This window comes from Panthera leo, chromosome B1 (genome assembly GCF_018350215.1).
Source record: "Panthera leo isolate Ple1 chromosome B1, P.leo_Ple1_pat1.1, whole genome shotgun sequence".
In the NCBI taxonomy this organism is placed as follows: domain Eukaryota; kingdom Metazoa; phylum Chordata; class Mammalia; order Carnivora; family Felidae; genus Panthera; species Panthera leo.
The window spans coordinates 119,163,078-119,189,496 of NC_056682.1; the positions used below are offsets into that span (position 1 = coordinate 119,163,078).

The 26,419-nt window shown below is 38.7% G+C and overlaps 1 protein-coding gene across 1 annotated transcript in view; it reads left to right on the top strand.

Moving 5' to 3' along the window:
- Positions 1-26,419, top strand: part of MANBA (mannosidase beta) — a 113,318-nt gene that overhangs the window by 32,052 nt on the left and 54,847 nt on the right. Inside the window, exons 6-7 of the mRNA XM_042935813.1 lie at positions 14,195-14,370; positions 15,476-15,586. Of these exons, the coding sequence (XP_042791747.1) occupies positions 14,195-14,370; positions 15,476-15,586 (287 nt within the window). The remainder of the gene's footprint in view (positions 1-14,194; positions 14,371-15,475; positions 15,587-26,419) is intronic.

A 26,419-nucleotide genomic window follows, 5' to 3' on the forward strand; every position in this document is an offset into this window, starting at 1 on the left:
ACTTTCTCTCTCTCAAAATAAAAAACACGTTTAAAAAAAGAGAAAGTTGGAAAATAATAAAGAGAATAAGCTAATATTTTTATGCATTCATTTGGTACATAATTTGAGGCAGGCATTGTGAGAGGCACTAAAAGTTTTTTATTTATTTATTTTTAATTTTTTAATGTTTTATTTTTTTTTTCAATGTTTTTTATTTATTTTTTTTGGGACAGAGAGAGACAGAGCATGAACGGGGGAGGGGCAGAGAGAGAGGGAGACACAGAATCGGAAACAGGCTCCAGGCTCCGAGCCATCAGCCCAGAGCCTGACGCGGGGCTCGAACTCACGGACCGCGAGATCGTGACCTGGCTGAAGTCGGAGGCTTAACCGACTGCGCCACCCAGGCGCCCCATAATGTTTTATTTTTGAGAGAGAGACAGACAGAGTGCGAGCGGGGAGGGGCAGAGAGAGAGGGAGACAGAATCTGAAGCAGGCTCCGGGCTCTGGGCTGTCAGCACAGAGCCTGAGGAGGGGCTCAAACTCACGGACTGTGAGATCATGACCTGAACTGAAGTCGGACGCATAACCGACTGAGCCACCGAGATGCCCCAAGTTTTCTTAAAAGGATTAGTTTGTAGTTAAAACCAGATACATGTATTTTTTCTTTAAAATCACATCTGTTAATTTTTAAAATTTAACCATGAAATGAGGTTGGTCAGAACCAAAGCAAACAGTGGCTATCTCTGGGTAATAGTGCTACACACAGTTTGTATTTTATTTTTCTGCTCAACTGTCTTTTCCAGATTTCTATGCTGAGTTTATATTGTTTCTGTAGTAAGGGAAGAAAGCAGTTAAAAGACTCTATTTAGTAATTTCAGCCAACTCATTAGGAAACGCTAAACGAATTTGACTGTGCGGCACTTTCTGCTTTCTCCCTGCTGAGGCTACAAAAAGATCACCTTTTTGCTTCTCCAAATGTTCAAATCATTTCTGAATTTAAAATTGGTGAGTTTACCACTGAAGAGCAAATGACCAACCACACTCCCCAGTTTAACTGTGTGCAGAAAAAAGGCTCTTTGATTTTTTGAAAATTAACTTGAAATTCTTGTGAGTTAACTTTATGTATATAATAAATGTATCGTTATATATATATTTTTTCCTTCTCTGCATTCTCAGTCCTTATGATGGAGGTTTCTAAACTTTTCATTTTTCAGTATTCTGTAGTCATTTGTTTGATTTTGCCCTAACCTCAGCTTCCTCAATGATTTTCACATATTCTTAATCTTTAAGATAGTAAGAACAAATTTATATTTGAAAAAAATACTGAGGTCAAAGGAAAGCAAGAATTACTCCTGTTATATCTTAACTCTTGCCAGTTGTCTAGATATTTAGAGATACCAATTCATTGATGTGACTTTCTTTGAAACCTTATTAGAAAATATTTATTTGAATAATTCCTCCTTAGCCCTGAAATATTCTAATTCAGGTTTTATTATTTTTTTATCATTAAAAAAGATTTTTTTCAATGTTTATTTTTTTGAGAAAGAGAGAGACAGAGTGTGAGCAGGGGAGGGGCAGAGAGAGAGAGAGGGAGACACAGAATCAGAAGCAGGCTCCAGTCTCTGAGCTGTCAGCACGGAGCCCAATGTGGGGCTCGAACCCATGAGCTATAAGATCATGACCTGAGCTGAAGTCGGCCGCTCAACCACTGAGCTGCCCAGGAGCCCCTCTAGCTCAGGTTTTAAATAGCAGTAGCTGTTCTAGGCACCCACATTTTCAGTGTTCCGGACGGTGAAAGACTGACTCTGGTACAGAAAAGAGAAGCTCAGATGTTTTTTACTGGGTGTAGAAACCCAGCAAGATTCTCCTGTTCTTTTCTCTAGGGAAGGGGTGGAAGAATGCCCTGCTGGGGGAGGGGAGGGGAGGGGAAAGTCTGGTTGGACCTGGGTTTCCAAGGGGTGTGGGAAGGAGAGTTAGGGAGAAGATAGCTGGTAGGGGTGGATGCCCCAATTCCAAAGATTAGGACATTTATAAGCGAATGATGTGGCCCAAACTGCAGGCCCTGCGTGGCAGCGGTGGGTGCTGGTGGTGGTGTCTGTGCGAGAGACCCAGAGACAAAGTGAGAGAGGGGGAGAGAAAGAGATACATATATTCATTTGTTGATCATCTTCTCCATGCTAGGTCTTTCATATGTGTAATCATATTTGTAATATTTGTGAATCGTTCCCATTATGCCCCAAAATTTATTAGGCAAGGATGATCGTCTGGTCTTACGAGCTTTTCATAAGCTTACTTACACACATTAAGTCCAAATTATATAAGTGTGTTCTGGTGAAATGCTACATTGTTTAATCTTTCATTACCACAGTCAGAAAAAAAACAAACAAACAAACAGCACAGAGGTGTTTTCAGTATGTGAACCCTCCTCTTGAGCTGAGGTGAGCTGTACATCTTTGACCTGTATGTAGGGGGTTCCATCCTACCCAGAAATACTGCCATCTCCCACCCTATCCAAATTTACTTGCTGCCTCAGCCTGAAGCACCCACTCCTTCCAACTCAGAAACCTAGCCTGTGAGTTGGAGAGGTGAGTTTAGCTTTCGGTTTGACCTCGGCCTGCCCAGCAGAAGCCTGTGTTGAAGGTCATTGCAGCCCTTTGCCTATAGTGAATATAATATTGCAATAAAGCAAAGATTTGTCAATCTTGGTTAATGCAATCTTTTTGAATGCATTCATTTTGCATCACTTTCTCATTCATCTTTGAATTACTTTATTCATCAAATAACAGCATTTACCCTTGAAAATATCTTTATGGGTAGGTAGGTTGCTTGAATGATCTCTCCTGTGATTAGCTACCTTGTTGCCTGAGTAGATTTTTTTGCCCTGGAATTTACCAATTTATCCTTGTTTGGGGGAGATTTTGCTTTGCGTCTCTTTTGCTTTAGTTTCCTCTTTGAGGATTTTGTCCTGCTGAGTAAGCAAGGAGATCTTGCTGCTTGGTAAAGAAGGGGAAGACAGCTGTTGTAACTAACTGTGAGCCTGCCTTTCTGGCTAATGCAAGCTGTTCGCTCTTTGAAAAGCAGCTGCGGAAGGCTGTCCTATAATCCTAGCAGGAACACAGGAAAATATCCTATGTTTGAATTTAAATATTCGGCGGCTTGGTCATTTCAGCTTGTTGTCATTACTGTTTCTTCACTGCAGCTTTTCATCACCTATTAAAGATGTAAGGAGCAAGCAGGCAGAAGGAGGAGCTGTTAGATGCTCAGCAGGGTGAAGCTAATCAAGGCAGCTATCTTTGAATAGCTTTTTCCCCCCAATGAGATGAAGCGTCGTTTTTCATCTTACATAAGCAACCTATCATCCTTTGCAGATCCTTCCCATGCTGACCCGAATGTTCTCCCACTTCATTGCTAGTTCTTAACCCCCCAGATGCCATCGTGTGTTCCTAACCATGACCTTTGGATATATTTTGTTCCTCTAAGTAGGTTTACCATCTTGCGTTTTTTGGTTGGGGTGTAATTTATAGGGCCTGTCAAGGTTTACAGACAGTACATAATTCAAGAAATATACTTCTACTGTTTGATGCTCCCCCATAACTGTTGTTATGCTTTTATGAGATAGTTTAGGTTACAAAGATGGTATTTTGACATATGAAGAAACTGTGGCAACATGTAATTATGAATTAGGAGAGGGTCAGACACATTCTCTATGTTTGTAGATTTCAGTGTTCTTTTTCACAGACCCTTTTTTTATTAAGAGGCTAACATTTTAATGTTACATTCTCCCCCAAATGCTTTGTTTCATATTGAATGTACCTTATATCTCGACTTAAGATTCTGAAAGGCCTTTGCTTTGTTTGTTTATCATTTTATTTTATTTTCTTCATTATGATAAGTGTACTCTTTAATCCCCATCACCTATTTCACATATCCCCCCACCCACCTCCCCTCTGGTAGCCATCAGTTTGTTCTTTATAGTTAAGAGTCTGTTTTTTGGTTTGTCTCTCTCTCTCTCTCTCTCTCTTTTTTCCTTTGCTCGCTTGTTATGTTTCTTAAATTCCACATATGAGTAAGATCATATGGTATTTGTCTTTTTCTGCCTGACTTATTGTGCCTAGCTCCATCCATGTTGTTGCAGTTGGCAAGATTTCATTCTTTTTATGGCTGAGTAATATTCCAGTGTGTGTGTGTGTGTGTGTGTGTGTGTGTGTGTGTGTGAGAGAGAGAGAGAGAGAGAGAGAGAGAGAGAGAGAGAGAAAGAGAGAGAGAGACCACCTTTTCTTTATTCATCTGTCGATGGACACTTGAGCTGCTTCCATAGTTTGGCTGTTGTAAATAATGCTGCTATAAACATAGGGGTGCTTGTATCCTTTGAATTAGTGTTTTTGTATTTTTTGGGTAAATACCCAGTAGTGTGATTCCTGGATCATAAAAGTACTTTTGCTTTTGGTTTTCCTCATTGCTCATATACAGATTTCAATCTGTGCGTGCCTGCTAGTGTCTTTCTCTTTGGCAGGTGTTTCTGTGAGAGATGTATGCAAGGTGGAGAACATTATACTAGGAAACATGGGCCCTCTATTTGTCCTTTGGCTCTGGGGCTTTTGAGCTAGGTTCTACAGGTCTCAGGAACCTCATCTACAAAGTGATGAGGAGACTGCCAAGTTTCTTCTGCCTTTAACATTCCATGGTTCTTTTTCTGTGATTTGTAAGTTATGGCAGTAATTACAACCAAGTGAGGGTATAAGTATGGAAGAATTCAGTTTTTCTTGAAGCTAGACACATGACTACATAAAGACATTGATACTTGCAGCTTAATTATAATCAGTTAAAGTTTAGGATATGGTTTTAGAATCTTTTTGGTAGTTGTGTACGCACTTGAATTAAAATAACTCAGCTATCTCTTATTTTTCTTTTTTTAAAAATGTTTTAATGTTCATTTATTTTTGAGAGAGAGAAACAAAGCATGAATGGGGAAGGGCAGAGAGACAGAGAGGGAGACACAGAATCTGAAGCAAGCTCCAGGCTTTGAGCTGTCAGCACAGAGCCCCATGTGGGGCTCAAACTCGGGAACGAGGAGATCATGACCTAGGCTGAAGTTGGACCCTCAGCCAACTGAGCCACCCAGGCGCCCCAGCTATGTCTTATTTTTCTACTTCCATGTCGTGTTATACTTCTTTTTCCCTCTTAGACAACTGTGAATAAAGTTGTTTTCTTGCTTTTTTTTTTTAAAAAAAAGATGCTATTTTTAAGTAATCTCTACACCCAACAGGGGCTTGAATTCACAACGCTGAGATCCAGAGTTGCACGCTCTATTGACTGAGCCAGCCAGGCAACCCAAGCTGTCTTCTTTTTTTTCTGACCACATCTTGACAAAGAAGTAGACCATATAGGAATATAAAAGGGGCTGGCATATTTTAGAGAATTTTAAGGTTAACGTATTGGCCACATTTACACAAATTGGAGTTGTCTTGAAGGTTGTTTGCATGAAGAAGCAGCACACATCATTCTGGGTGTGTAGCTGCCTATGCTTTGTACAATTTCTACCCAAATCAGACTCATGTTTGTTTTTTTTTTATTAAAAAATTTTTTTAAATGTTTATTTTTGAGAGAGAGAGAGAGAGAGAGAGAGACAGAACACAAATGGGGGAGGGGCAGAGAGAGAGGGAGACAGAGAATCGGAAGCAGGCTCAAGGCTCTGAGCTGTCAGCACAGAGCCTGACGCAGGGCTCGAACCTGAACCATGAGCTCAAGACCGAGCTGAAGTCAGCTGCTTAACTGACTGAGCCACCCACATGCCCTGTTTGTTTGTTTGTTTGTTTTTAAAGAGGCCTCCCCGGGGGCGCCTGGGTGGCTCAGTCAGTTAAGCGTCTGACCCTTGGTTTCTGCTCAGGTCGTGATCTCATGGTTTGTGAGATTGAGCCCTGCATTGGCTCTGTGTGCTGACAGCATGGAGCCTGCTTGGGATTCTCTCTCTGTCCCGCTTTCTCTGCCCCTCCCCTGCTCATTCTCTCTCTCTCTCTCTCTCTCTCTCTCTCTCTCTCTCTCAAAATAAATAAATAAACTTACAATAAAAAGGTAAAGAGACCTCGCTGAATCAGCTTTGGAAAAATTTGAAAATGAGGCAGTGGCCAGAACCACATTGCCTGCCATCCTCTGGGTTGCTGCCTGATTGAGGTTACATGGAACACACCCTAGACTGCAGTCTCTTCTTCAGGGAGCAGGACATCAGCGAGGGCATCACTGAGTCTTTAGGCCTGGGAAGGCCTCAAGTTGTAGAGAAAACAGGTCAGTCTTGCCTGTCTACCCTGTTTTAATAGAATTCCCCTATCGTTTGGGCCCAGAGTTGATTCATCAGGATGAGGAGAGGATAGACAACTGACTTGGTGTGATAGGGAAGGAGACCTGATTTGGAGGCAGTTAATAGTTTTTCTTCTTAACTGTCCCCATCCCGGTACTTTCCGTTTTTGGAATTATTTGCATTCCACTTCAGGAGAGCTGGGGAGTCATAGGCATCGTTCGGCATTTTTTTAGTCTCCTTCTTTTGTTGATTTTTGTTTTACTTTTTATTTTATTTTTTGATTGGAGTATAGTTGACACACATGTTACATTATTTTTACGTGTACAGCATTGTGATTCAGTAAGTCTATATGTTATGCTATGCTCCCCACAAGTGTGGCTGCCATCTGCCACTATTCCACACTATTACGGTACTATTGACCATATTTCCCATGCCGTACCTTTTCTCCTGTGACTTACTCATTTTATGATGGGAAGCCTGTATCTCCCACTCCCCTTTATCCACTTTGCAACCCCCCCTACGAACCCCTGCCTCTGGGAACCATCAGTTTGTACTCTGTATTTATGTATCTGTTTTTGCCTTTTGTTTTGTGTTTTAGATTCCACATATAAATGAAGTCATACAGTATTTGTTTTGCTCTGTCTGATTCATTTCACTTAGCATGGTGCCCACCAGGTCCATTCTTTTTTGTGGCTGAGTAGTATTCCATTATACACACATACATACAATGTCTTCTTTGTCTATTCATCCATCAGTGGACATTTAGATTGCTCCCATATCTTGGCTGTTGTAAACAATGCTGCAGTAAACATAGGGTGCATATATCTTTTCAAATTAGTGATTTTGTCTTCTTTGGGTAAATACCCAGTAGTGGAATTATTGGATCTTATGGTATTTATATTTTCAACTGTTTGAGGAAACTCCATACAGTTTTCCACAGTGGCTTTACCAGTTTACATTCCCACCAACAGTGCACAAGGTTCCTTTTTGTCTACATCCTCACCAACACTTGTTATTTCTTGTCTTTTTGATTCTAGCCATTCTGACAGGTGTGAGATGATACCTCATTGTGTTTTATTTGCATTTCCATGGTGATGAGTGATGTTGACCATCTTTTCATGTGCCCATTGGCCATCTGTATGTCTTTTTTTGAAAAATGTCTGTTTGGGTCCTCTGCTTGTTTTTAATTAGATTCTTTCTTCTTTTTTGGTGTTGAGTTGTATATGTTCTTTATATATTTTGGATATTGACCCCTGATAGGAGATTTCATTTGTGAATATCTTTTCACATTCAGTAGCTTGCTTTTTTATTTTTGTGCAAAAGCTTTTTATTTTTATTTATTTTTCCAAGTTTTTATTTAAGTATTAGTTAACATGTAGTGTAATATTAATTTCAGGAGTATTATTTAGTGATTTATCACTTACATGTAATACCCAGTGCTCATCACCCACTTAGCCCATCCCCCACCCACCTCCCCTCCAGCCCTCCAGCAGCCTTCAGTTTGATCTCTATAGTTAGTGTCTTGGGGTGTCTGGGTGGCTCAGTCAGCTAAGCGTCCAGCTCCTGATTTTGACTCAGGTCAGGATCTCAGGGTTGTGGAATTGAGCCCTGCATCTGGCTCTGCACTGAGTGTGGAGCCTCCTTGGGATTCTCTCTCCCCCTCTCTTTCTGCCCTCCCCCAAAATAAATAAATAAACACTAAAAAAAGGAAGAGTCTCTTATGGTTCGTCTCCCTCTCATTTTTTTCCTTTCACCTACATTCATCTGTTTTGTTTCTTAAATTCCACATATGAGTGAAATCATATGATATTTGTCTTTCTTTGACTGACTTATTTTGCTTAGCATAATTTACTCTAGCTCCATCCACATTGTTTCAGATGGGAAGATTTCATTCTTTTTTTTTTTTTTTTTTTTTTTCAACATTTTTTATTTATTTTTGGGACAGAGAGAGACAGAGCATGAACGGGGGAGGGGCAGAGAGAGAGGGAGACACAGAATCGGAAACAGGCTCCAGGCTCCGAGCCATCAGCCCAGAGCCTGACGCGGGGCTCGAACTCACGGACCGCAAGATCGTGACCTGGCTGAAGTCGGACGCTTAACCGACTGCGCCACCCAGGCGCCCCAAGATTTCATTCTTTTTGATAGTTAAGTAATATTCCATTGTACATATATGTGTATGACTGAGCCACCCAAGTGCCCCTAAAAATGGGTCTTAGTTTATAAAAGGGAGCTCCCCTTAACTAGAAAATTTCTAGAAACTAGAAACAGGATTATATATTTTTAAAGTAGCAAGTAGGGGCACCTCGGTGGCTCAGTTAGTTAAGTGTCTGACTTTGGCTTAGGTCATGATCTCACATTTCGGGGGTGCAGCCCCCGTGTCGGGCTCTATGCTGAAAGTTCAGAGCCTGGAGCCTGCTCTCCTGGAGCCCGGATTCTGTGTCTTCCTCTCTCTCTGCCTGTCCCCTGATTGAACCCTGTCTCTCACTCTCAAAATCAAATAAACATTAAAAAAAAAAAGTTTGTTGTTTTAAAAAAAAAATTTTTTTTAACGTTTATTTATTTTTGAGACAGAGAGAGACAGAGCATGAACAGGGGAGGGGCAGAGAGAGAAGGAGACACAGAATCTGAAACAGGCTCCAGGCTCTGAGCTGTCAGCACAGAGCCCAACGTGGGGCTTGAACTCACGGACCGTGAGATCATGACCTGAGCCGAAGTCGGACGCTTAACTGACTGAGCTACCCAGGTGCCCCAAAAAGTTTTTTTTTTTAAAGTAGCAAGTAAAAAGAAGTGACCAGGTAATACCAGGAAAATTAATGATGATTTAAGACTCTACATGTGCTTTGTGAAACTAAATTACTTAAATTCTCCAGGGCTTCTGGAAGGAAAGGTTGTATTCCATTTGTAAGAAGAGGAGAGGGCAAAATATGTTAGTATAGTGTATCTGCTGATAACACGATAGGCTTGTAAGTCTTCATATTGGGTTTTTACATTCTGCAGCCTTAGTTTTTTCAGTTAGTGGAACCTAAGGAACTTAACTAGATGAGCCCCAGAGAACTGATGATTTACTTTAGAGCTTTCTGTGTTAGAAGCAATAGAGACTGCCAGTAACCTTTGGGAATTACACTATTTGTCTTCCTGTCAGAGGCCCTTACAAGCAGCTGATTTTCCACTGAACAGGAAGTAATAGGAAATGTCCAAGGAGTCAGCTCAAACTTGGTGGTTATTAGTTGGTAGGAGGTACCCAGAGGGCAGAACTAAAATCTTCAGGTGGAAATTAAAGAAAAGGGGATTTCAAATCAATGTGAAGAATGACTTTACAATAGTCAAGGCTAGCAAAAGGGAAGGCTATTTTGTGAGGCACAGGCTTTTTTTTTTTTTTTTTTCATTACAGATATTAGATTAGAATAGTCTTTTGGGGGAAGTATTTTAGGTGAACTTTTTCTGTAAAGATTCAGATAGTAAACGTTGTAGTCTTTTGGGGGGCCAAATGTCTTTGTTGTAACTACTTAACTCAGCCATTGTAGTGCAAAGGCAACAGAAGACAACATGTACACAAATGAGCGTGGCTATTGTCATAGCCTGCTTGGCCTGTCTTAACAAAATACCATAGACTGGGTGGCCTCAACAAGACATTGAAAGCTGGGAAAGCAAAGATCAAGGTGCTGGCTGGTGGGTTTGTAGCGATGGCTCTCTTCCTGGTTTGTGTCCTCACATGATTGGGGTGCTGGAAAGAAAGAAAAGGAAGGAAGGAGGGAACGAAGGAACGAAGGAACGAAGGAAGGAAAACGAAGGAAGGAAGGGAGGGAGGAAGAGAAAGAGGGAGGAAGGAAGGAAGGAAGGAGAGATGGAGGGAGGACAAGAAGGAGGTAGATCTTTTTCTCTTATAAGGCCATAGACCTATCAGATTAGGTCCTCAGCCTTGTGACTTCATTTAACTTAATTACTTCCTAAAGACCTTACCTCCAGATACAATCATATTGGGGGGTTAGGGCTTCCACCTATGAATTTTGGGGAGGTGGGGAACACAATTCAGTCCAATAAAGTTTTATTTATTAAAACAGGAGGTAGGTTATATTTTGCCCAAGGACCAGTTGTTATTTGCCAGCTGGTAGTCTAGAGGGAATCAAACACTAATCAGAAAGTAGACTAGGTGATCTGTCAACATATTTCTAGTTCAAAAGTTTTATGAATCTGTGCTGTTATGGTTAAAGACTCACCAAAAGATATATTTGCTGTCTATCATCACTTGATATCATTAAAATAAATGCTCCCCTATATAATTAAACCTCCTCCCTACTGTAAAAATCTTGAACACCAATAAGACATGGTTTTTGGGGAAATTGTTTGGATATGATTGGCATAACTTAGAGGTTAACTATATAGTCTCTATATAGACTCTCTATATAGACAGTTTCAGACTGTCTTGGTTCATATCCAAGCTCTGCAGCTTACTAGCTGTGTGACCTTGGGCAAGTTACTTAACTCCTTTGTGCTTCAGTTTTCTCATTTATACAATGATTATAATAACAGAGTTTACCTTATAGCAGTGTTGTGATGTTTAAATAAGTTAATACATATTGAGAGCATAAAACAGTGCCTAGTTCGTAGGAAGTTCTGGGTCAATGTTATCTATTATTATTTCTTGAAATAAGAGATAGTAAGGGAAGCCAGACGGAATACGATGGGGAGGTCATGTAGTTGTCAAAGATTTAGGGATATTTTAGAAAATCAATACATTCAGATAAGATTGTAGTGTGTGGTTCTGTTTAAAAACAATAAAGGTGCTGTAAAGGGAAAATTGAGAGACTTCATATGTTCTTGGTCGGAGAAAAGTATCTTTAACAAATAAGCGTGGTTGTCTTGATATATTTTACTGTATCTTAGAAAAACTTGGAGGCTGTGGGTGTGTAAACTACAGAATTGGCTGGATCAGAACAAATTAATTCAGGGCTCATTGAGTAATGTTCCTAAGAATGAATCATTTAATAAGTAAAAATAATTCTTAAGTCCAGGATTAGTTTTACTTCTGTGCACATCCAACCCCTCTGTACTTTAGGCTGATATGAGATGCAGATGATGAGATGTGGTATGACCATCTTTACAATAGGTCTGGTGTGGTTGTACATTTGTAAAGAATGTCAGTTATAAAGTCTTTGGTCATTGATCAGCATACATGTTTTTTCTTCATTTGTGGCAGAGCCATGATTATCGAACCCTCCTCCTTATTTGTGGGAGAAGGGTCTCTAAGATATTTCTCAGCTGATAACCTTTTCCTGGCCCTTTTTCACAGAGGAAAACGGAAGCCCTCAAGCAGGAACTTCTTCAGTCTCTTGCCATAGATCATAGAAAGCTAATTGCATCTGTACCAGTCATGTCCTCCCTTTCTGTGGCAGGAAGGAATGAGAACTTTCGTTGGTGGCTCTGACAGCCTGCCTATCCAGCCTTTTTGGATACTTCATCCCTGGTGTCTCCTGTGTAACCTAAAAAATATGGGTCTGCTTTTCTACTTTGCTCTCGCCCAAACCCTGCTTTGGCATACTGTCTTATTTTAAAATGCACAGATTCAATTCTGGAGACATTAAACAATGTGAATTTAATGGATGATAGAGGAAGGTGTTATATTGCACATAATATAACATGCTACTTCTAAACCTCCTGAAACATTCTAACCCATTCTCAAACTCCACTCCCTAAGTCTCATTCCTCAGGGCAGCTGTCTCATCTTTTCTCCCCATGACCTTCCTTTTCAGCCTTGCTACCTTTTCTTTTTCTTTTCCTCGTCTCCATTCCAAGATTTTCCAAGTGGCACTTTCAATCCCTTTTGCACAGATAGAAATTTCATGTCTCTCTGCTTCTTCCATTTTTATCCTGCTGTATCATTGTCATTTTTTAAAAAGATTTTTTTAAATGTTTTATTTATTTTGGAAAGAGAGAGAGACAGAGTGTGAGCAAGGGAGAGGCAGAGAGAGAGGGAGACACAGAATCTGAAGCAGGCTCCAGGCTCTGAGCTGTCAGCACAGAGCCGGACAGGGGGTTCGAACTCACAAACTGTGAGATCATGACCTGAGCTGAAGTCCCGCGCTTAACCGGCTGAGTGACCCAGGCGCCCCTCATTGTAATTAAAAAAAAAAAAATTTTTTTTAACGTTTATTTATTTTTGAGACAGAGAGAGACAGAGCATGAACGGGGGAGGGTCAGAGAGAGAGGGAGGCACAGAATGTGAAACAGGCTCCAGGCTCTGAGCAGTCAGCACAGAGCCCGACGCGGGGCTGGAACTCACGGACCGTGAGATCGTGACCTGAGCCGAAGTCGGATGCTCAACCGACTGAGCCACCCAGGCGCCCCATGTAATTTTTTTAAAATGCAGATCTGATCGTGTTACCCTTTTGGATGAAAAATCTCCAGTAGGTCCTCATTGATCTAGGGTGAAGTTCCCAAACTCCTCACACGACCCAGCATGAGCTGGACCCTGCTTACTTCCTCAGTCACACTGATCTCCCTTACCAGTTTCATTATTGCTCAAGTTTTTGTTAATGGCATTGTTCTTCCTCACTCATGGCTCTTCACCCTTGCTTCTCATAGTGCCTAGAATACTTGTCATCTGCCTCTGAACTTGACGTACTTCTGGGCTCTGCTACATACTGCTTTTTCACAAAGGCCTTCCCTCACCCTCTATAAGTTAGGTGACCTTTCTTCCTGTGAATGTTTTCTCAGAATAACCTCATATTTCTCCCATCCTGGTATAATCTCACCATTGTACTTGTCTATATCCCATTAGACTCTTAGACATGAAGACATGTCTAAGACATGAAGTCGAAGATATGAAGACCCATTAGACATGAAGTCAGGGGCCATATTTATCCTGGCCACGATTTAATTCTCATCACTTGGCAGAGTACATGGCACATACAAATATTTCTTGATTAAATAACACTTGACCATTGAACAACATGGAGACTAGGGTGCTGACCCCCCTGCACCGTTGAAAATTCACGTGTAACTTTTTTTAAAAGTAATCCCTAAGCCCAATGTGAGGCTTGAACTCACAACCCCGAGATCAAGAGTCACATGCTCTATTGACTGAGCCAGTCAGGAGCCCCAGTGACTCCCCCAGAATTTCACTACCAATAGCCTAGTGTTGGCCAGAAGCCTTACCAATAACATAAAGAGTTGATTAAAACATATTTTGTATATGTATTATATACTGTACTCTTACAATAGTGCCTAACTTTTTTTTGTATTTCTAAGCTATGTGGTTCAATTATGAGTTTTTTCAAATTGTCACAAATCTCAAAAACATTTTCCAATATATTTATTGAAAAAAATCCTCATATAAGTGGACCCATGCAGTTTAAACCAATGTTGTTCAAGGCTCAACTGTGTATCTCTGTTTTTTCACATTTGGTTAATTCTACTACATCTAAGTTTATACCTTATTATATGCCTTAAGAAACTCTGTATTTTTACTTTATAAAAAGGAGCAAACATGTATCAGTCTTAGAAAATTTATGTTATATTTTCATTTGTGATACTCTATTTATAAAGTTTTTTATGACTTATGATTGTAACATTTTTAGAGGTATCTATAAAATCTATAATTTTGGTTATTCTTCAAAATGAATGATGAAAAAAAGCCAAAACTGAATGAATGAAGATCAAATGAGAATTTCCACTTAACTTTTTATCATGACAGCATCTGTGGAATGCTTACTAGTTTAGAAGCTGCTTTAGTATTTTCTTCAGTGAATCCTAAGGAGTGCAGCAATAATGCTTAGCATATTATTTACATATATTCATATATATATATATATAAGTGTTATATATATATGTGTGTGTGTGTGTATATATATATATATATATATATATATATATATATATATACATATACGTTTCTTTTCTTTTTTTTTCTCTATGTCTTAGATAACCATGCCCAGGGGTGGAATCTTGAAATAGAGTCTTCTTTTGATGTTGTCAGCCTAAAGCCAATTTCTGGTCAAGTGATAGTAGCCATTCCTAAACTGCAAACACAGCAGACGTACAGCATTGAACTTCAACCTGGGGAAAGGATTGTTGAGCTATTTGTGAAAATTAATAAGGTGAATGATGGTACTTCCTCAGAACCACTAGATGAAGAGCAATACTGTTCAGAAGAAATGACTAGAAAGAAGGGACTGAGTATGAAAGAAAAATGTACTTTTCCCATTTTTCCTTCACTTTTAACCTCTCATATTTGTGTGTGTGTTATGAGCTAAGGAATGATTTTTCCAAATTTTAAGATTAAGAAAATGGAGAATATGTGATTTGACATCCTTTCCTCTCAAGAAGGCAAGTGTGTTGTGTTTCAACTTTTCTGCACTGTTTGTGGCATCCTGAATCCAAAATACATTCCAAGCATTATATTTAAACACAGTGATTATAATTGGTACTTGTAAATTATTTTGAATATTGGCGCTATTTTACAAACAGAATTTTAATTCTAAACTCATGATCTTTCACCAGTAAAAGTGGGCTGTTTTTTTTCCTTTTCTTTTTCCTTTTGTTATTACTGGAATTGATCATTGTGAACCGAATAGGATGGAGTAAATCAACATTCAGTTACTGTTTGGATACAGTAAGAACTCAAAACAGTTTCTAGTTCTGGGCTTAAAAGGAGAGTCAACCTCAAAGTCCGGTTCTAAATGTTAAGAATACAAAATAAAATAAGCTTCAGTATTAGAAATGAAAAGAATTGTTTTTCTGATAACCCATGTTATTCTGTTATTTCCTTTCCCTTTTGGTATATTAATCCATGACTAAACACCTAGCACGTTGATTTTTTTTTAATTTTTTAAAAATGTTTATTTATTTTTGAGAGAGAGAGCGTGAGCGGGGAAGGGGCAGAGAGAGAGGGAGACAAGAATCTGAAGCAGGCTTCAGGCTCTGAGCTGTCAGTACAGAGCCTGACATGGGGCTTGAACTCATGAACTCTGAGTTCATGACCTGAGCCGAAGTTGGACACTTAACTGATTGAGCCACCAAGGCGCCCCTAGCCTGTTGATTTTTAAGTATTATCTATGGGTTGGTATAATTTGGCATAACGTAGAACCTAGAATTTCTGTGCTTGACTCTATGATACATTGATATAATGTTCTGAATGACTATATTATTTTACTGAAAATATGCCACAGATTACTTAGAATGACTTAAATTGTTTCTTGAAAGAATGCTACTGTAGAAACTTGGTGGCCTCATGGACATGGAAACCAGACTGGATATAATATGACAGTTCTTTTTAAGTTGGATGGAGGCTTAAGTATTGAAAAATCAGCTAAGGTAAGCAAATACTTTAAAATATTTTGTCAAGAAAAAGTGTATTTCTTGTTAAAATAACAATACAAATCTTTGTAGGAAAAGAAGAAACCAGCAAAACTTCTATAACTTTATCACTCAGAGAGAGTCACTAGTAACAGTTATATGCATTCCAAAACTTCTCTGTGTGTATATTTATATATTTATAAATGGATTAGACTTTACAAATTATTTTAATATAAATATTATATAATATATATAATATATAATATAAATATTCTATTGTTTTTAAATTGCACATTATATCAAAGTAATACATATGTATAATTTTAATTAAAAAATTTTTTAATGTTTATTTTTTGAGAGACAGAGCATGAGTGGGGGAAGGGCAGAGAGAAAGGGAGACACAGAATCCGAAGTAGGCTCCAGGCTCTGAGCTGTCAGCACAGAGCCCAAATTGGGGTTCGAACTCACGAACCACAAGATCATGACCTGAGCTGAAGTCGGACGCTTAACCGACTGAGCCACCCAGGTGCCCCACATATGAATAATTTTAAAGCTCAGATATTACCAGAAAGTAATAGAATCCCTTGCCCAGCTCTTCCTATTTCTATTCCTATTTTCTATTCTTCAGAATCAATCATTTTTAACTTTTTCTTATTTCTTCTATTTATCTTTATTTTCCCAAATAACATGCTTGTACTGATGTTTTCTAATTTTGCAGTTTGATGTATTGCCTATTGACTTCAAACCTAGAGGATGAGGATATTTCTCTTCTACATGATTCTCTCTGATGACCCCTGCTTGCCCCCCAACACACACATTTTTGCCTCCCTCTGCCCTCGCAGTGTTGTCCAATGGCCATTTTTGTTAACTCAGTATTCAGTGTTTACATTATTATATTATGAAAATACTACTCAAAGCTGAATCACATGGTATGCTGAAATCATATTTCCTTTCTTGTACAACTTTCTGTATTACTCAGAGTAATAATTGCTTCATGTACCGGTTGCTTTGTTTTTCTTTTGTCTTCCTCCAAATCCTGTACAAACTTTCTGACATATTTGAAATACCTTTTACATTTAGTCACACTCACTAGGTGTTCTATCCCTTGTTTATTGTTACTATTATTATTCTTTTAATTTTTGCTATCTCCCAAAACGCTCTCTCCTAGAGCCATTTTTTTCATCTCCCTGATCTTGCTTGGTCACTCTCTAGAACTTCTACTTAGCTATTGACCTGGAACTTCCTTTTATTATTATTCTTGGAATTTTCTTCATCTGTCTTCTAGGAATTCTAAGTATTCCCTTCTTTTTTCTTCTGGATTAAATATAGAACTCTGTTTCTTTGGACCCATGTTTTTCTTTTTTTTAATTTGACTTTCCACTTTTGCTGATACACTTTCTCCGATAGATTCCTGAGAATGGGTATGTAGAAGATAACATTTTGGAGAACTTGTAAGCATGCAAATACATAAAGTCTGTCTTCACAGTTACTTGATAGTTTGGCTGTGTATGGAAGTCTAGGTTGGAAATCATTTTCCTTCAGAATCTTGAAAACATTTTTTCATTATCTTTTAGCTTTTAATATTTTGTTTTAAAATGTAATTAACATTCTAATTGTTGTTTTCTTGTATAGGACTATTTTTGTTTGCTTCTGGAAGCTTTTAGGATTTATTTTTGATAATCTAAAATTTAAAAATTTGAAAATGAGTGGATTTTATTGTGGTTATTGTTGTTATGCTAGTTATACCTGTGAGCACTTCCAATCTAGAAGCTCAACCTGGAAATTTTCTTTTATTATATCTTTTATAATTTTTCATTTATTATCTTTGTTTTATTTTTTTTTGATACAACTGTTAATCAGATATTGGACCTCGTGGATTGAGCACTATTCTTAGGTTTGCCCTTCCGCATTCCATCTTGTCTTTTTATTTGGTCTTCTGGGAGATTTACTTAATTTTATTTTCAGTTTTTAAAATTAGATACTTTATTTTTGTTATCACCTAAAAATTTTCTAAAAAGGCTTTTTATTTTTAAATTGCATCCTATTTTAATTTTATAATTATAATATTTTCTCATTTTTCTTGGAATATTAATTATTACTATAAGTATTTTTGAAGTTTTCTCTGCATTGTTTTGTTTTCCGTATTTCTTTATTTTTCTTATTTGTTTTGGTTTCTGTCTTGGTGTCCATTCATTCTGAAGATTAAGTCACAAAAATGCAGATAAGAAATCCTAGATGAGGTTCGATATTCATTATATAGGTGGAAACCCAGCTCTATCATGTAGTGGTGCCCACATGCCAGTAGCTATAGATCATGAGTGTGTGTGTGTGTGTGTGTGTGTGTGTGTGTGTGTGTGTTTAGCTTTGCCAGTGAGGACATTCTCCACTCTCTTGCCTGAGGAATATAAGATTGGTTGTTACCATTCAGGGAGTCTGGTGGCAGAAGGGGACTACAATTCTGACCATTGAGCATACACTTTCATCCATTTCCCCTTTTGCAGTGTGCTTTATATCCTCAAGCCTCTCTGATTCTGAAAGGCAAAATGATAGGTGAGCCTCAGGCTCCCTTTTCCAAAGCAGTGTACTTGAGTTCTACTTTTAGAATTAAAACATATTAGGGACTCCTGGGTGCCTTGGTCAGTTAAGCATCTGATCTTGGTTTCAGCTCAGGTCATGATCTCATGGTTGTGAGATGGAGTCTCACATGGGGAATCCCTGCTGGGCATGGAATCTGCTTAAGAGTCTCTCTGTCCCTCTCTCTCAGCCCCTTCCCCACTCATGCTGTCGCCCTCCCTCCCTCCCTCCCTCTCTTTCTAAGTAAAAAATAAAATAAAATCTCTCTAAAATAAAAAAAAAACAACAAAACATCTTATATAGGTCATTATACATACATTATATGTACATATACATCATACCTTATATTGGTCATATATATTTATATATATATGGGTGTATACACACACACACACACACACACACACACACACACACACACACACACACATATACTATATGCCTTTCCATATCACTTTAAAAATTCCAAAATTGAGTCAAGATTGAAACTGGAGCTATTTAGAGAGGACAATGGGGAAAAATAGCCCCTGTACTCCAACGTATTGCAATCAAAATACCTGTAGAGAGAAATCTTGCCCACCCCCATCTGTCAGGGACCATTAATTAAAAAAATACAATAAAAATATTTCCCCTTGAAGCCATAACCATCTGTTTTATTTCTAAATCTGTGAATAAGCCTTATGGTAGAGGCTAGAGGATATTGAAAAGAAAATTTGACTTTAAAGGAATGACTAGGTCCTGCCTGGTTTGGGTTTCAGCACTAAGGACTGGAAAGAACTACACTTTGGTATTTATTAGCTGTAGGCTACTTATTTAGTCCTTTAAGTGCCATTTCTTTATATATAAAATAGGACAGTGAAGATGAAGTTACTTGAATCTGGCTTATAATAGTGTATAGTAAGTAGTAGCAATCTTGATCCCCTTCATAGGTTTTCTCCCTTCCCCAACATCAACCTTTGGTGTTTGCAGTTGGCTGGGGCTATGCTCTGGTGTCCTCTCTCACATTTGGTGTTACCTCTCCTTTGGGCCAGACACCATGCTAAATTTGGAAATATACCTTTTAAAGGCTCATTATCTATTTTTCCTTTGTTTAATCATGCTCTATATTTCCTGAGACACTGTGTATGTGAGTGTGTGTGCGTGTGTCTGTAGCGTAGATAGGGAGAATGTCCTAGAGCTGTCTAAAGGGCCAAAACATTCATGCTTATTCTAACCCTTTTGGTAGAAGATGTCTGCTCCCTCAAATGTTGACTTTGTTGTGTGTTATTTTCACGAAAGTGTCAAAAATAATGAGTCATTTCAACTTACTTTAGAGAAGGAAAAGGAACTTCTGTGCTTTTCTAACTGTGGGAAGTAATTCTTTTCATTCAATCTGGTATGGTTGCATTATTGTTTATTACATTTAAAGATGCCATTTTTTAAATTGACCAGCAACAGGAGTGAAGGAAGATGTGTTTCCCCATGCTTGTGTTAATGTGTGTCTGTGAAGTGTACCATTTGGTTGTGGCTGCTATAGAGTTTGTTACTTTTGAGACTCATTCATTACTAAAAACTTAGGGAGCATCTACTGTGTTTCGGCCACTTTGCTAGGCTCTGGTGATAGAGCAGCGAATAAGACCTTTCTCTCTGAAGCCTTAATAAAGCTAATAATTTGGTTGGGAAATTAAATAAGTAAGCAAGCAATTGCAATAAAGTGTAATAAGGATTCTAGAGAAATATGGAGTACTGTAGAAGCACAGAACAGGAGCATTCTGGGGAGATTCCAGAGAAGGTAATGTCTATGGTCTAAGGGATGAGTAGAATTTGACCAAGCAATGTAGCAAAGAGGCAGAGGGACAAGAATATGTCAGGGCCCAGGGACTCAAAGGAATATTGTGTGTTTTTGGAGGTGAAAGTCATTTCAATGTGGCTGCATTTGAGTTTAAAGTAGAACAGGAGATGGTATCATAAAGGTAGGCTAAGGCAAGATCACGTAGGGCCTAGTAAGCCGTGTGAAGGAACTGGGCTGCCCTCAGGGCAGTGGGAATTCTCTGAAGGGTTTTAAGGAAAGAGCCATAATGATATTTGTTTTACAAAGATTGTGCAGATCAGATTGGAAGAATTACAAGAATGGGGGCCAGTTAGAAGACTGTGATGGTGATTGAGTGAGGCCCAAAATGATGATGGCTCAGTCTACAGAATTGCTGAGGAAATAAGTTTGAGAGAGATTTAGGAGTTGATACCATCAGACTTGTTGATGTGAGAATGGGAGAGAAGAATGAATTAAGAATGGTTCTTGGGGCGCCTGGGTGGCTCAGTTGGTTAAGCTCCCAACTCTTGATCTTGGCTCAGGTCATGATCTCACAGTTTGGGCTCTGTGCTGACAGTGTGGAGCCTGCTTGGGATTCTTTCCCTCTCTGTCTCTCTCTCTCTGCTCTTGCTCCTCTCTCCCTGTCTCTCTCTGTCTCTCCCAAAATAAATACACTTAAAAAAAAAATAAAGAATAGTTCTTAAGTTGTTGGTTTGGCCCACTGAACAGGTTGTATTTATGGTCTTTGAACTCAATTACTCAGAAAGAAGAGGTTTGAGAGATGGGATGGAGTGGAAATTATTTCTGTGTTAGATGTGTTTTGTATGGAGTGATTGAGAGATAGCCAAGGAATAACATTTGATGGGCATTTCATTATATAGGTCTGAATCTTAGGAATTACATGTGGATTAAAGACAGAGATGTGTAAGTCAACAGAATAAGTTCATTTTAACCATGGGAGGGGATGAGCTACTTGGGGACTGCATGGGGAGGAGTGCTAAGACAAAACCCCAGGGAATCATGATAATTAAATGTGGGAGGAGAAAAGAAGCCCATAAAGGAATTGAAGAAGAAATGACCAAAGAAGTAGAAGCAAAACCAGTTGAGGAGGGAGTCACAGAAGCCAGAGGAAGAAAGTATGTTCAAAGAGTGTCAAATGCTATAAGGAACTCAAGTTGGAAAAGGAGTAAGAAATATTCTTTGGATTTGGTAATAAGGAAATGACTGCAAGACCTGACCAGAATGGAAGTCAGATTGCGGTGGGTCAAAAAATGACTCAAGGTGAGAAAGTAGAGCCAGTGAGTATAGGAGACTCTTAGAAATGGTGTGGGACTCACACCTGAGCCAAGTGGTAATGATGGCCGGTTGGGGTCAGAAGATTGGTTACATACAGGAGAGTGTGCACATAAGTAAGTATATTGAACTACTGAGATCCAGCTTTTTCATGGATGGAGGAAGGTGGTATAGATACAGAAAAGAGAAAAGCTAGAATGGGTTGGAATTGGAGCTAATAGTGTAAACTCATGATTTTCAGCATACATAGATAATAATAGAAATAAATACAGATGTAAATGCATGTGTGTGTGTGTTTATTTTCAGTCAGACACACACACACACACACACACACACACACACACACACACACACACATATACACATTTCCTAGCTCTTTCCAGGCCTTCCCACAGGTACTGTAACAGTGGTGCTATAGTAACAATCAACAGAGTAGTGTTCAGATCTTGGTAAAGCTGTCTACTTAAAGGGATCAGGGCTCTTCGGAGAGCTGAGTAATGCTGGGGCTGGCACTTAAAATATCTTGCTGCACTACAAAGTAAGAAGGTACTCAACAATGATGGGATAAGTCAGAAGGACCCAGGAACCAGTTTAATGTGCTCCTGGTGGCCAAATCTGAAAATACTTGAACGTTAAAATGAAGAGTAGTAGAGCTGAGGACATGTTTGCTAATTCTGTAACTTGTTATTTATGAAATTTTTCCTTCACTGTAATAGGATAGAGGTGGAGAACGAAGCGAACTTAAAGTAGAGCACGTGAGACCAAGGTCACCCACAGGAGAGGTTATGTGGTGGTCAAGGTTGTGCACGCTAGAATGAGCAACTGAGGAACAAACACCTCAGCATCCATTTGCAGTGGGGACTTTGAAGAGTATTTATATCCATTTGTTCACTTGGCTTGGAAGGTAGAAGTTGGATCAGATGATCTTTGTGCCTCCCCACAATTCTGTGCTTGCCCAAAAGAGGAAACTAGAAGGAAACAAAAATTTGAGCTCTTTGGAAGTTTCAGGAATCGGTGTTTGTTTTGAAATTTAGATTATAAGTATAGATTAGTGACAGATTTGGTAAGTGAGAGATAATACCTGATTCACCTTTGTTTCCAGGGTAGTTCTTACAGGGAATTCGGTATCTTGCCAGTCCTAAAGTTCTTTATGTTTTCGGATGGTTTCAGACTTACCAGTGTTTCAACAAGCAAAGAATTTGATAGCTACTTGCCATCATTATCTGTGTCTTGGCAGGAATCTCAGTCTTATTTCTTCCCAGCTTTTATGTGGTGGGAGTATGTCAGAGTGGGACTTCTTTTCTTTTCTCCTTTGTTCTTAATTGAAGAATAGTTGACACACAATGTTACATTAGTTTTAGGTGTACAATATAGTGATGGGACAACTATGCTCACAAGTGTACCTACCATCTGCCACACTATTGCAAAACCATTAACTATATTCCCTATGCTGTGCTTTTTATGCCCACGACATACTTATTCCATAAGTGGAAGCCTATACCTCCCACTCCCCTTCCACCCATTTTGCCCAACCTCACACCCCCTCCTGACTGACAACCATCAGTTTGTTCTCTGTATTTACGGGTTTGTTTCTGCTTTAGTTTGCTTTGTTCTTTAGATTCTACACGTACGTAAGTGAAATCATATGGTATTTGTCTTTTTCTGTCTGACTTATTTCACTTAATGCCCTCCAGGCGTCTGGTTGGCTTAGTTGGTTAAGCCTCTGACTGGCTCAGGTCATGATCTTGCAGTCGGTGAGTTCGAGCCCTATGTCAGGCTCTGTGCTGACAGCTCAGAGCCTGGAGCCTGCTTCAGATTCTGAGTCTCCCTTTCTCCCTGCCCCTCCCCAGCTCGTGCTCTGTTTCTCTGTCTCTCTGTCTCTCTGTCTCTCTCTTTCTCAAAATTAAATAAACATTAAAAAAACACGCATAATACCCTCTAAGTCCATCCATGCTGTCGGATTGGAATTTCTTTTATTTTCTATTTATCGTGAAGTATGACACATATATAGAAAAATACACAGAACATATGTGAAATGCTTAATGAATGATTAGAAAAAGAACAGTTATCCTGATTAACAAATAGAGCATTGCTAGCACCTCAGAAGCTCCCCCCACCCTCTGTGAGCCTCTCCAATCACTGCCCCTTCCTCTTTCCCAAAGATCCACTGTCCTGCCTTCTGACACTAGAGTTTATTTTTGTCTGCCTGTGTACATAGAACCACATAGCGTGTATTCTTTTGTGTTTGGCTAATTTGGCTCAACATTATATTTGTGACATTTACCTAGGTTGTTGTGTGTAGCTATAGTTTGTTTATATTGGTGTATGATATTTCATTGTATTATGCATTCTGCTCTTGAAATTTAGGTAGTTTCCAATTTTGGCTACTCTGAATAATGCTACTATGAACATTATTGATTATCAGTTGGAGCACATATGCTCCCAACAGCATTTCTGCTGGAAGTGGTATCACCGGATCATAGGGCATGTGTAGGTCAGCTCTGATCGAGCATGTAAACGTGCCTTCCAAGAGTGCTTATATTTCACTTTTACTCCACATGCCCGCATGCTCCCCAACACTAGCTTTTGTAGCAGGACTTTTTTTCTCTCTCATTATTGGCTCCTCCTTATCTCACCTCTCTCACTCTTATATTCTGATGGTTCCGTTTGTATCCTGGGCTTGCCTTATGTAAAACTATTCCGATTTTTAAAACATCTCATTGAAATCTATCTTGCTTCAGTTTTATACCTTTCTTGTCTCTCTTCCATTGAGATTAGACATACACATTTTAATTTTTTGTTTACTGAGTATGTCCCAAGACAGCAGCGCAGTTGACTTAGGCAAAAGGTGTTGGGGGAGTTACAAACTGTGGATACGGCCAATGCAGCAGAGATGGACTGGATCTCGTAAGAAGGGACTACATTTCTTTGTGAACAGGAAAGTGTATCTTGATGACTGAAAAAAAATTTTTTTCATTGTTGAAAGAAGTAACTTTGAGGCACATACTGTAAGTATGAAGGGAGATAATATAAAAAAAGTAGCAGGTCCTTTAAAAATAAATTAAAAAATAAAAAGATAAGTGTTGTGATATTATAAATTCTGTCCAACAAGTCCTTTCAAACGGACCCTAGAATGCAAGTCTGGTGGAGTCAGCTTTCTTTTAACAAAGAAAGTTTTGTGTATAAGTGTAGTGGGGGAGGCTGCTTGGGGTAAATGGAATAAAAAAATCTTCCTAATCACTGTTTTGCCATTTTATGCCCAGGTTAATTGATTATTTTTATCCTACAAATTGATTATACTTGAATTACCTACCTAATATGTGTTAAAGGCACAATAAGTATTTTTGAAGGGCTACCATGGTTTGCCTTTCTGGAAAAATAGGAAATCAATTAGTTGATATTTCTCTTTAGCGTAATTTACAGTTAAACCTTGGATTGTGAGTAACTTGTTCTGTGAGTGTTCCCCCAGACGAGCAAACATTTCTAATAAATTTTAATTTGATGAACGAGCGATGTCTTGCGATACGAGCAGTATGTGATGCCAAATGTCCCATGATCACAACTGAGCCAATGGTTCTTGAAATTCGCTTTGACATACAAGTGCTTTGGATTACAAGCATGTTCCCAGAATGAAATTATGCTTGCAAACCAAGATTTTACTGTATTTTATAAGATTCTCCCATGTATTCACCCCCAAAACTAAATCTTCTTGCTAAAAGCAACAGAAGGTAGTTGTTTGTATTTGACCTGGCATCAAGATTCTCCAATTAAATTATTGTAGGGAAATAGAAAAAATAATGTAATAATATGTATTCCACAATTAGAAATTGCGTTGCATATTTCCCAAGCAAGAAGAGGTTAATGATTGCCTCTAGCTAGTATAATTAGAAAAATAATGGAAATTTGTTCCTCTCTCTTCTTTTTTCAAACTTTGCTTTGTTCTTTGTTTCTTAAGTTCCCAGTTTCATCTTTGCAGTATCTCCAGGGCAGAAAGAGAACACAATGCCAGTGAGATTTCTTTCTTTTTCTTTCTAAGTGCTGCTCTTGGCTCTCTAAAGTCCTTAAAAGTACATAGCCAAAAAAATAGGGAAATCAGAATAATCACGCTATATTTCTGACCGCTCTGTACTTCTGATCAATACAGAGAATTCACAGAGATTGTCAAGTGTGTCTCCTTCTGTATGTCTTCTGTTCCCTAGGGCAGCCATAACAAATGGAATAGCTTAGAACAAAAATAACTTAACTTTCTCACGATCCTGGAGGCTAGAATTCCAAAATCAAGATGTTGGCAGGCCATGTTCCTTCCGTGCCTCTTCTGGCTTCCGGTGGTTGTAGGTAATCCTTGGCATTTCTTGGCTTGTAGATGTGTTACTTCAGTCTCTGCCCCTGTCATCATATGGCCTTCTCTCCACGTGTGTCTCTGCTTTACTTACATAGATGCCAGCCATTGGATTAAGGCCCATCCTTATCCAGTAAAATTTCATTTTAATAACTAATTGTATATGTAAAGACCCTATTTCCAAATAAGATCACATTCTGAATTTCTGAGTGACAGGAATTTTGAAGGACACTGTTCATCTCAGTACATTTCCCTTTTGTCTTTCTTCCTGTCGAATTTTAGTTAAACATTTCCAAAATGGCTATGGGCAGTGGCTTATCCAAGCTGGGCAATGGGAGCAGTTAGCCCTGCTAACTATCTGCAGGCAGTTAAGTGGGTACACTATGTGTAGACTACAGATTGGCCTATATTTTATTAGTAGTATGTCTGACAATTCTATATAATGTCAGTGATTAAATACTCCTCCCCACAAAATGTTTTGTTGGTCTAAGTTTTACCTATCTGTGCGATTGTTCTTGAGTTTCAATAACATATATGTATGCTTCAATTTAGCACATTTTTATTATTAACCCTTTAATAAATGTTATATTCTACATGGAAGTAAATTTGGAGAACTCTTATTTATATAGTTGTCCCCAGGTTCATGGAGACTCTGCTGCATATAGTCATTTTGAAAGTAAGTTTATAACAGTTTAAAATAGTTGTGCACATAGTTTACACCCTCAGTCCCCGTCTTATTACATATTGCATTTAGAAGTAGATTAGAAACAGCAACAGCATAGTGATTATAAAAAAGAAAAAACTCAGCATGAGTTCCTTTAGTGTGACCTTTTTGGAGTTTTATTTTTATGCTTAA